Genomic DNA, 12,171 nt, shown 5'->3' on the forward strand with positions numbered 1-12,171 from the left:
GTTTGTCATAGAAATTTCAAACATATAATTGCAAGAAATTGTTTACATGAAATAACCTTCACGAATTTTTTTCTCCAAATTCAATAATTCACTCCTTGCTATACTTTTTATGTTTTACAAAAAAAAAAAAAAATTAGCTCCTTCTGGGTGTTGCAGTTTCTTTGTCAGTTAGTATATTTATTTTTCACAACATGAAAAAGAGTGAATATCGAGAAACTGCCTACTTTCCCTTTTTATAAAAAAAAACGTAAAATCAACACAGAGCAAAATTATGTTTGTTACTAATTGATTGAATACGCCCAACACCAAATTTTTGGAGTTACATTCTAATAATTGCGAACGTAAAAAAAATTGTTCTTATTCGTTGCGTTCTTGAGTACTCGGCAGGTATTTGTACTTAAAATAGGTTGAATTTACACTAATACAATTAAATTCCGTTAATAATCTCTTCAACAGACCTGCTTTTTTCCATGTAACTGTTGGAGTTGGTACCCCTTGAGCTTGACAGTGTAAGGCAACATTGCGCTTCCTTTCCACACTGACATCAACAGGTTCGACCAACCACCTTGGGGGCACTGAAATATAGATAATAGTAAGCGGACACTTTATTTACAAACGTGCAGCAATTTTGATGGATTTGTTGCTTCAACGTTGAACGATGGTATCACTTTATCGTGGTCTGGTGGCATTCTTGGATCATTGTTCAATGAGATTTTCTCCAATTGTTTTGCTCGCAGATGAGAAATCGATAATTTTCAAGAGGGTAATAAAAAAATATAATTTTTTTTTGTATATGATTAATAGATATGTGAAAAATATATGCTATTTAGAAATGTAACGGACCTTCGGTGTATCGTTCTGAATGCAAAGTGTTAAATAAAAAGTTTAATTTATTCATACTGAACATTACAAACTTTTGATTGAAGTAAGTCTGAATTTTAGAAGTCTGCAGAACTTTTTACATGTGATTATTTTTCAATTGAATCGTTTGATTACCTTCATTATATTCGTGAAATAGTGAAACATATGTATCTGTAAGGGAGGTGATACATATTGAATATAAACGTATATTTATACTATGAATTTATTATGTTTTTGTTATAATCCGATATCTTCGATCGATTCTCATCTGCGCAACTTGTAATTGTTAACAATCTCAAATGTAGAACTATCTCGAAATGGATGTTCAACGAAGTAGCATCGTTATGACGACAAAGAACTATTTTCTCGTAACACAGAACTCTTGCATTGGTGCCGTGGGTGGAACACTGATACCTCACTCTACACATTTTGTTGGATAGGTAATGGCTAAATGTATTGCTGCAAGAAGCTATTGTGAGAAACAATTATCAAATTACATCCCATATTGTGGCGGTTGTGAATATTTTAAGCTGCAAACCATTTTAATTGCTAAAATTGAAAAATATTCATCGTAACATCAGCACTACTCTCAACCTTTTTTCAATAGGTATAATGGAATATGCATATCAATTCATGAGGTTTCTCATTGATACATAGGGAATTTATATTCAGAATTGTCATGATACTAGTACATTAGATGTTCTGAAGGAATTTTTTTTATGTCCCATTCGAATGAAGCATCTCATTTCAGTCAAATCTTTATTTTTTTTCTATTTGTTACATAGCCCATTTATTTGTAAATTTTGATTTCGTGTGACCCTAGATAAAATGAAATATGAGTTAAAAACGAGCAAGATCTTTGAGTGAACCAGTTAAGAAATATAGTTCTTTAACTATGTTTTTTCTAACTTGAGGTTTTTGTGATCATTAAAACGGGATTCTTTATCCTCAGATTAGATCTGAATCCTTCTTAACTATTTGAAAAAAATCAACCCCTTGTATTTTCCTTGTATTTTAGTACCTAACTGACTATTTTTCCCCAATATTAATTTGCTTTTCTTCAGATCCTCCATCGTCAAACAAGTTCAACAATACTACAATTATTTCCAATGATGACTCTTTGAAACAATTAGGCCAGTAACTGGGGAATTTATTCGAAAATAATTCCTTTTTAAAAATGTATATTTATCTTCCACTGCTTCTGCCACAGATACTGAATTTTTTTTACAACCCTTATAAAATGTAAAACCATATGATACTCTTCAGTATTGTTAAGTGCTGAGGGCAGTTGTTTTTGAAAACCGACTCAATTCAGGGAAAAGTTTCTTCTTAATTAAGGTCTGCAAATGAGTTTTTAAATATTATGCGGTATAAATCATTATGTAGTATGATTCTTTTCAACATATTTGTTTTGTTTTCAGTTGAATAACAAAATTTTATTCTGATGGATGTATAAATAACTTCTGCATTTGAAAAAGTAGTGGAATAAATCAAAACTTATTCAATACTCATTGAGATGTGAAATAGGATATATGCTAAATGTGGAGTAAAAAAGAATCTTTGAGGAGTAGTGGAGTTGATATCCGATGAATATTTCTCCAATCTAGCACGTAACTATATACTACACAGTTCATGCACAGTTACTCGGCTATCTAAGAAGAAGAAGAGAAAAAAGTCGAAGAAACCAAAAAGAGGGTGCAACAGTACCTTGACCTTGGGGTCCAGTGGACGCATGTGCCAAAGCAACTGAAACTGGTGTCGGGAGAGATCTAGTAAGGAAGGAAGGAGGACGAAGGGTATGTTACCTTTGACCTGCAGCTTCGCGGTGTACCTGACCTCGGCGGCAGGGTTGCTGGCCACGCAAGTAAAGTCCCCCGAATGGCGGGAACCGAGACTAGAAATGCTGAGGAGACTAGAATAGGGATCAAGGGCTGAAACGTTTACGCCCAACGACGGAGTCAGTGGCTGGCCGTCCTTGAGCCAGGACACCACCAGTGGCGGGTCGCCAGAACTCACGCCACAGACAGTTCGGGTGCGCATGCCTTCAGACAGCCCATCTTGGAAGGAAAAAGGCTCAATAATAGGAGGAACTGAGAGAGAAAAGAAACAAACATCAGAAAGAGAAAGGGAAGATTAAAAGTGCCGGATGGCACAACCATTTACCGTTAACTAATAATTGTTGCATATGAGATACCTCTGCGGCTGCGTTCCTTACTATGCACGTGTAATTCCCATTGTGATCCGGTGTCAGGCTCTCGATAACTAAAATGCTAGTAAATTGATCCACTTGTGTTACTGACATTGAGTGACTGGGCTGTACCATGTTGCCGTCTTTGTGCCACGATATGGTCAAAGGGAGGTCCCCTTTCGTTACCGAGCAAGTGAGACTTGCTCTATCGCCTACGTGAAGTGTCTCTTCTGTGTAGAATGGGCTAACCTTAGGGGGTACTGTAATGAAATCTTAATGAAAAAGAGGAATTCCTTTTTACAATCCCTAAATTTCTGTGTGTTTCCTGTTCGTTTGATGTTTTAGTGTAAGTGGACATGTGAATATGAGCTGTAAAAAAGTTAAATGTGATCTACAAAAAAATTCGCTTAGTATACATTTGATCCATAGTTGGCATCTCGATCAATTATAGGTGTAGTTCTTGATGCTTATTTTTTTCTCGAAATTATATTCTGTGACAGGTGATCGATTTCCTCCTGTGATATTGCATCCCAGACAATCTTCAATTGTATGTTTGTGGATTGACTTTAGTCTTCTACCCATCGTGTCACACACACGTTCTATAGGCGTATGTTTGGGAGTTCTTAGTGGCCACGGCAAGATATTAACGTTAGCCTCTTCGAAGCACTCCATAAAATGCTCACAATACTGGGTACGGACATTATCCTGTAGAATAGGTTCCTCTAGTTCCTGAAGGAATGGAAGTATACCACCTCATTAACACATTGGAAAGAATTGTATCTCATACCATAAGTCCTATATGCACTTGCCACTCAAAAGAAAACTGCATATTGTGATGTTTTCCACGTCTATGTCTATCCATAAAGCAATCTGAGGCAGAATCGAGATTCGTCACTGAAGGCCACCCTGAGCCACTCTCAAGATATACCACTCCGAACGTTGCTTTCTATGACGAGCCATCAGCGGAAGCTCAAGATGTGATCAATAGGTCTGCAAGCCACAAGCTTTAATTCGACGGTTTACTGAATACAGAGTTACAGAACGTCCTTCGTTTCGAAAGCATTGATCAGCTATTGATCTTGTACTCGAGAATTGGTCTCTTGATGTCATAAATCGAGAATGACAGTGTTGAACCTCATTTGTCCATCTTGGCTGTCCATTCCATCGTGAACGACGTATTCTAGACCATGCTAGATCGTACTACAGTAGATTGGATACGGTTTAGTTCAGACGATTAGAAATTTCTCTGAATGAACAACCATCTTCATGTATTCCAATAATGTGACCACTATCGAACTCACTCAGTTGTCGATCATTTTTTAGTTTTCGCACTGTAGTTATAATCGCAACCCCAAAAGGCCGAAAAAAAACAAAAAAATTGTTACTAGAAACAATATTGAAATCTTTCTCAAGATATAACCAATAAATACGATTGTAATTACAAGTGAAAATTTTCCATGGTTAATAGATTACTTTGAATGGAATTTTAACCAATAACAACCACCAATAGTTGAATATTTGTGTTTGGACAAAATATTCTACGCCTTTTTGGTTTTGCATTTTTAATGTTACAGAGTGTATTCTAATGAAATAATAAATACTGAACAACTGTGAGATCCCACAGTTGAGACCATTAAGAGCACAACTTTTCTTGTTAAAAACTTTTTTGGAAAAATCCCATTTTCATCGAGGGAATAGTTTTTTATGAAGGCATCGGGATAAAGTTTTCACTACTGCTACTTGGTTGAAAGGTTTATATTCATTTTATTCATTCTTTCTGATTATTATTTCACAATTCCTTCAAGAAATCTTTGTTATTCTATTCGTCAAGAGTCGCAGTTCTCTTTATTGTCAGGAAGCATTTAGGTTCCTTCTTTACATTTTATGTTATCAAGATTTGACCCATCCATCAGAATATCTTCCTTCATATCTTACACACTTCCATTTCAGGCCCATTTAAAATACAAATCGGATAAAGGAATGTATGTAGCCTTGTTCTAACCTGCGCACCATTTTAACCTTTTCTTTGATTAATTTATGTAAGTCCAAGTAGTATATGTAATCCAAAGTCACTTGAACTAGTCCATAAAAACGCTTGGCCAGATGTCACTTTGAAGTGAATACCGCGATCCACTAAATACCAGGGTTTATTTGAAAGTATCGTTAGGCAATAAATTCACTGGCTCCAAAAAAATTCTGGAAACTTGGACAACCTTTGCATAATCGAAAAATTCTGGTTTCCTCCAAGTGACTTTGGATATACTATACAAGTTCATTATAAGATCGCTCTTTGTTCATTTCGATATTTCATTTTGTGAAAATATTACTGATTGATGTCTATATCATTGGAGGATAGATTTTCTGTAGTGCCCAAAGCAGCTACTTATAACAATGAATGAACTTTTTTCCATTTTGTTCAATGTAATAACATTTAAACCTGAAGAAATCACTTTGAATGAACGTAATCTTTCATTAAGAAACTCTGCACAATGGTAACTTTTTAGTCTCGGTGATTTTATTATCTAGTCGCCCTAAAGTGCTGGAATCAAGCCCCTATAGCCCGGTGAATAGAGTGTGTTGAAATTTTTAAGTTGCCGCAACTAAATTATCGCCTGTGGGCGGGTTTTCATAACAATTCATATGTTCTATTTTTGTAATTAAAAAGTTGCTTGACAAAAGTTGCTAGTGGGCGGGGTGTCTAAGAGATTGTGCAACAGGTTCTTGTTGACTCTCGAATATAAAAACACTCTGAATCATAATGCTAATGACATAATTGGCACTCAGTATCTTCTCCATTGGCTGGCTAATTTCTTTTCTTGTTTCAAATAATTTTGTCTGTTATTTTCCATAATTCTTACATATCCTTCTTCATAAGTATGAGTGCCTTCTAGGACATGTATTTATAATTGAAAGGAACTTCAAATTCCAGTTTATCCATTTGAGCCAGTGTGAAAGATATAACTAATTTGCTGCAATAAATAATTTTGAGATCATTTTGATTTAGGAGAATCCTTTTTATTAGCGGAACCTTGGAAGTCTTTGATGATAAAGATTATCGTATTATTCCATAAATTTATCTATATTCGGAAGGTTAAAAACAAAATAATATCGAGTAAACTCACCAATAACAGCTACTTCACCGCTGCGTCGTGCACTGTGTCCTTGCTTGTTTCTGGCCCAACATGTGTAGACGCCGCTGTCTGCCTTCTTCTCAACTGGATTTATTACTAGTGTTCCATCCGGCATAACTTTCTGCCTTAAGTCATCTGGTAATTCTCTTCCTGCTCTTTCCCAGTGAATTTCCTCTATAGGATAACCAGCCACTGGACATTTCAGTTGAAGTACCTCTCCTGACACGGCAGTAACTTTTGGGATGAGTCGAATGTAAGGCATTCCTACAAGAATACGCAGTGTCTGTAATATTGTATAGGTCAAAAGAAAGAGGTCTCATAAACTCTTCGATAATACTTCCTCAGAGTAACGAACAAAAAGAATATATATCCCTTTGATAGCACAAAGAACCTTGAAAATGGAAGTATCTACGGAAATAAAAAAAAAAAAAAAATTGATTGGATCGGATTGATTGAACAATATAGAATCGTTAAACCAAAATTCATTTTGTGTAGGGAAACTCACCATAAACATTTAGTCTAGCTGAGTGAGAACTAGTGCCAGCCCTATTCTTCGCTGTGCATGTATACTCGCCACCATCTTCCACCATCACGTGACTTATATTAACGTGACTGATGACATCACCATGAACGGTCACATATTGTCCAATAACAAATCTGAAAATTTCAGTCATCAATTACATCAAGAACCCTCATACATGAGGTTTTTAATTTTTTTTTATTTCTGTGCTGAATATCTACAGATGCCGACACTATAACGCTTGACCTGTTTGACGTTTTTTTAGAAGTTAATTATGGCACTGCAGAAATTAAAAACTTTCACATTCATCCTAAGTTATAATATTGACGTTGTATTAATTTATTCCGAGCGATTGATATACTTTACAGACAGCCATAATAAAAATACGGTGAATTACTGAAAGAAAAATTGTGTTGTCCCTATTTGAACTGTGTAGAGGTTTACATAAAACAGACTTCTCAACAACTAAAGAAGTGGATAAATCCCTTAACCTTAAATATCTCGATCCAGACCTTAACTCAATCGCCAAATTTACACGCTTGTAGAATGTAGATTTAAGGGTAGTTTCATTGCACAATGTTCTTATGACCTGTTGTGTCCCACAGCTGTTCTCACCATTTGTCATCGTAGTCTTCAGCTTGCTCTCTAGTTCTAGAGTTCCAATGAACTCCAGTATTTAGGATGGTTTCAAGGAGGTTACTTCCTCACTTCTACAATTCTCTTGATCAAAGCATTTTTTTGCGTTGGCTGGCGATGGTGAGGCATTCCATTACCAATTGATTCGGAGTTTCTTCCTCCTCTCCAATGAATCTCCACTGGCCGCCTTCTGCTATACTGATTCTTATCAGTTGTTTTCTGAGGCGGAAATGTCTCGTAAGGAATCCGGTGCTCAGGTGGAGCATATTCTCACTAAAATCCAGATAATTCTTGGATCTTGCAGTATCAAAGTTAAGAAGAAACTTTTCGGATTTATCCAACCCAGGAAGATTCCGCCAGAGTGTTTCTATTTCGGTTTTTTCCTTCTTCTATAACTCTTTCTTATAGGTACATTTACCTTCATCACAGAAAGGTTCTGGGCCAATCAAAGGAATCTGTGCTCTTTTTATGGTAAGTGTTTTAGCCCCTTCATTTCCTTTAATTCTCTTCAATGATCAGAAACCCAGACCAAAAAGACCTTGTTATTCTTGCATGTTTCGTTGAGTTTCCTTCGGCACTCCAATACAATGTTAGAAGAGATTCAAGCTTCGATTGCAGCTTAACTATCAGAATGCATCGCTATATCACATTTCTTATAGTTTCTTATTAGGTTAGTTTCCACACATATTTCTATTGCATGAAAGGCACTTGGACAACGGCCTCACAATAGTGAGCATTTGAGGCCAGCAGCAGTACCTGTTGTGGTTTTAGAACCATCTTCGAATCATTTGATGGTATCCTTCTTAAAGCTTGATAGATATTATCGAGAAAAAAAGTGTAATGGCACTGATGGTGCCATATCTGCGTAATTGGCGCATGAATGAATGGTCGTTCAAAAGCATCTGACTTTCTTCTTCTTTATGTGCCGTCTCCTTTGAGAAGGTTGGCTATCATCATGGCGGTTTTTATCTTTGAAGTTGCGGATCTGAACAACTCAACAGAGCTACTGTTGTACCACTGCCTTAGGTTGTTCAACCAGGAGATGCGTCTTCTTCCTATACTTCTTTTACCCTGTATTTTCCCCTGTATAATAGTCTGCAACAGCGTATACCTCTCCCCTCTCATCACGTGGCCCAGATACTGCAATTTTCTGATTTTGACTGTGTCGACTATTTCCTTCTCCTTTCCCATTCTTCTCATTACCTCCTTGTTCGTTATTCTGCTCACCCAGCTTATTCTGACTTTACGTTGGTGCTTTTCCCTCATTTTTTTTTTATATTATGCTTGCATTTTCTATTTTTGTAATTCCGGTTTCGTTGTCAATAGGAAATTTCACCTAAAGCTTAAAATTTTATGTTATATTTACTTGCAAAATCTCAACCAGGCCGGAACTGAATTCATTTTTTTTTCTATACTCTGCTTAATTTCCTTCGTTGACTCTATCAGCACGAAGATTGAATTGATTATTCATTCTATATGGACTTGCAAAATTTGAACTGAATCAAGGAATTATTGGTTTCTTTTCAAATTTTTTTTTTCCTAGAATTTTCACATCTATTATTTAGTATATTATACATATTTCATTTTATTAATTGCAGTCATTGTTCGAAATCAAACAAAACCAAATGAAAAAGACCTTGGAAACAGAAATTTCCACAGGAATTCCTATTTGGCTCCAATCCAATTGCCCATCATACTACTAATGATTCAAAAGAGAAATATATGCCGAAATAAAAGAAATTTTTTAAATGAATCCGAATTCCCTACGACTCAAACAGAAAGCGTGATTTTTTGGTACCATTCTAATTATCACCTCAACTGAACATATACATGAAGTTTGCTTTGGTTAAACACCATACGATATAATGATCCTGATATGCCTAAAACTTTCGCCTATGTTAGATGCCAAATGAAATTATTTCAGAGAGGGGAATCGCGTTAGACCTGTAATGCTCGTAGTTGGCAATGGAATTTTGCTGTTACCTTCCGTGGCTTGGTAGTTGAAAGCCGTCCAAACTCCACGAAATTTCAGGCGTCGGATTACCGGATGCGCTACATTTGAGGGAAACTGCAGGACCAGGCTGGAGTGTTTGCTCAATGAATGAGTAGATCAGCATCGGTGGAGCATCTGGAAAATATAATGATATATAGAAATTTTTTTTGTTAGGACTAGTTTACGTCCGCCACTTTGTCTGCCATTCGATTTCGATTGAACTAAACCGAAATGTTGTCCAAGCTGAGCTCAATCTACATCTACATAAAAACTAAACATAATCCGTTCATTTCAAGATCAGAGTACATAAGACAGACCGAGAGCGAGACAGACAAAAAATTCACTCAAAAAAATAATTTCTCTTCTTGTGTTGCTCTCTATTATTTGCACATACTTAACTTGAAATTTGATTTCCGTCAAACAATTCTCGAAAATGTCAGTGCCGTTCGAGTAGGGGAATTTTTGTCGAGTAATTTTTATTTACGCCACTAAAAAGTTTGCAAAGAAACACTAAAAGTTGACTTGCTACAGAAATTGTGGCTATTTTGATGTGAAATACCTTCAGCTGTTCGATAATTATTGCAAAACACGAGTTAATTTTGGAAATTTCAACAATCTGTATCTTTTTATTGAATAGAGTCAGGACCTACATGACCTTTGTAAATTAGTTTTTATTTTCATCATCTGGCAGCTGTCTCTTTTCAAGATTTGATATTAGACAAGAAAGAACTACGCCATTACTGAAAATGAAACATACGCTTCAACAACGCATGGAAGTTTTTAAAATTGATTAACAAAACGGTGAAAGTTTTGCAAAGTTCGTAAAACTAAAGCACCTTTGAGTCATCGTGCATGTAGCACCTTTTAGACGGTCCAATAGTGAAACTGGTAGAAAAATTTGAGCTGTTGGGACAAGTTGGTGATGTGAAGAATCAGGACCGTTTGCATCGCCCAAGAATAACTGAGAATATTGCTGCTGTAGCCCATAATGTTTGCCAGATTTTTCAATTCTCTGTTGATCTTGGGAAGTAGGCATTAGCATTGATGATTTTTTATGGCCGGAATTGAAAGATATTGATGTGAAGGACGTTTATGAAACAAGACGGCGCTAAGTGTAACACAAAAAACGAAACTATCGAAATTTTGATAAAAAAATCAGGTTATACCATTTGAATAAATGGGCCTATTGTCATTTTTTGAAGGTCATTTTTCAGAAATTGCAGTGTCTTTTAGAACTCCTGTAGAAGTGATCCGTAAATTCGCTGAAGACTTGAAAACTTTTCGGAAATGCAATAAAAAAAAATCGTAGGATTATTACGAACGGCATTCATTGAGGGAATGTTTTATTACCAAATAACACTTGTATCTACGTCACTGAAAATGTTTTGAAGATTCAAGAAATATTGAAAGTTAACATTCTATGTATGTGGCAGAAAAATACCTTCAGACATTTCAAAATTATTGTAAAAAATGGGTTCATTTTGCCAACTCCTCTGAATTTTGTTATTGAAAAGAATGAAGCCTCATTTTTGTTGAAAATTTGTTCCTATTTTTATTGATGCTCTCTACCCCATCAGCTTGTTACATTTAATAAAAAACATATCTGTTTAATTCATTCAAACATAGTTGATGATGTTATTTTAATTTATCATCAACTTGTTTCTTTCAGAGGGGTATCTAACTCACCTCCCAGTTGTAATTCGGCCGCCGCTTGAGCTGTATCTCCTTCAGCTCGTCTGATAACGCATTGGTACATCCCTCGATCTTCCCTACCCACGTTGTTTATCATCAGCGTTTCACTGGAACCTCTTCCGGTACTGGGAAGTTGTCTCCCATCTTTATACCAAGTTACTAGATGTGGTCCTCCACTTTGGGTTGATATCACACATCGGAACTCTGCACTGCCTCCCATGTGAACGCTAAGAAGTGGAGGTGTTATTTCTACATGAAGTGGGGTGGATACTATGAGCCTCAGTTCTGCACTTGCTTCTCCTCCTGCATTGGCAGCCGAACATCGGTAAACACCAGCTTGAAAAATAAGATTTCGAAAATTAATTTATAGGTGCAAAAACAAGGTTTGAATATCATTATTGATATTGTTCTTCTTGTATTATCCCAATTGAAAGAATAAGGGATGAAAAATGACCCCATAAAGGGTAAGAAGGAAAAGTCTAGTATTTAGTATTGAACCTCCAATGTATAGTTTCTCCGATATCGTACAGTTGGGTTTGAAAGGAAAAACTACACCTTTCATTTTGCTCAATAATCTTTTCTAGTTTTACTTCAAAAAAAGTAATTTTTACTCCAATAATCTGTATGTAGGTTATGTTGACATTAATCAGATCGACTTCTAGGACGAGTTCTCTTTTTAGAGGTCTGATGAATGGAGGTTAGGAGTATACTTCATAGAAAAAGATAAAATTATTTCGAATTCAATAAAACACAAGTGGAATTGGTTGATTCTTCAGTTCAGTTCAGCTCATCATGGAAAGAAATATTTAATAATAGATTTTGAGATCGGGATGAAATCAATGAATTAAATATTGTGACACTTTCGAAAAAATAAAACTGAAATGGAAATCACTGGGATTAATGTTTTCCAATCTGATCAGGGAAATGACTAGAATAATGGTCTAAATGAAAAATAACTCAATGAAAGTTTTACCATCGTCCAAAGTAACTGCTTCAATGGCTAAGACAGGACCCAATTGGCGCATTCTTGGACCTGGAGTTACAAGACTAGTTTCTGTACCAGAATGGGAGTACCAGCTGCAAAAATATGAAGTTTAGTAACGATATAGAAATATAAGTTAAAATAAAGCCCACTAGTTCCAAATATTCA

At 35.8% G+C, this 12,171-nt stretch overlaps 1 protein-coding gene across 12 annotated transcripts in view; it reads right to left on the minus strand.

Moving 5' to 3' along the window:
- LOC123673840 (Down syndrome cell adhesion molecule-like protein Dscam2) overlaps positions 1-12,171 on the minus strand; it is a 92,870-nt gene that overhangs the window by 11,501 nt on the left and 69,198 nt on the right. For 7 of the 12 annotated variants that reach the window (XR_006746548.1, XM_045608555.1, XM_045608554.1 and 4 more), the window contains 8 exons: positions 11,995-12,098; positions 11,016-11,357; positions 9,320-9,464; positions 6,686-6,837; positions 6,172-6,444; positions 3,025-3,309; positions 2,667-2,951; positions 459-575 (listed from right to left, as the gene is read on the minus strand). Coding sequence is in view for 11 of the 12 variants with exons in the window: in XM_045608555.1 (XP_045464511.1) it covers positions 459-575; positions 2,667-2,951; positions 3,025-3,309; positions 6,172-6,444; positions 6,686-6,837; positions 9,320-9,464; positions 11,016-11,357; positions 11,995-12,098 (1,703 nt within the window). In the remaining variant the exon portion in view is untranslated. The remainder of the gene's footprint in view (positions 1-458; positions 576-2,666; positions 2,952-3,024; positions 3,310-6,171; positions 6,445-6,685; positions 6,838-9,319; positions 9,465-11,015; positions 11,358-11,994; positions 12,099-12,171) is intronic. The other 5 variants (XM_045608558.1, XM_045608556.1, XM_045608560.1 and 2 more) reach the window with 3 other exon arrangements.

Source organism: Harmonia axyridis, chromosome 2, assembly GCF_914767665.1.
Source record: "Harmonia axyridis chromosome 2, icHarAxyr1.1, whole genome shotgun sequence".
NCBI classification, from domain to species: Eukaryota; Metazoa; Arthropoda; class Insecta; order Coleoptera; family Coccinellidae; genus Harmonia; species Harmonia axyridis.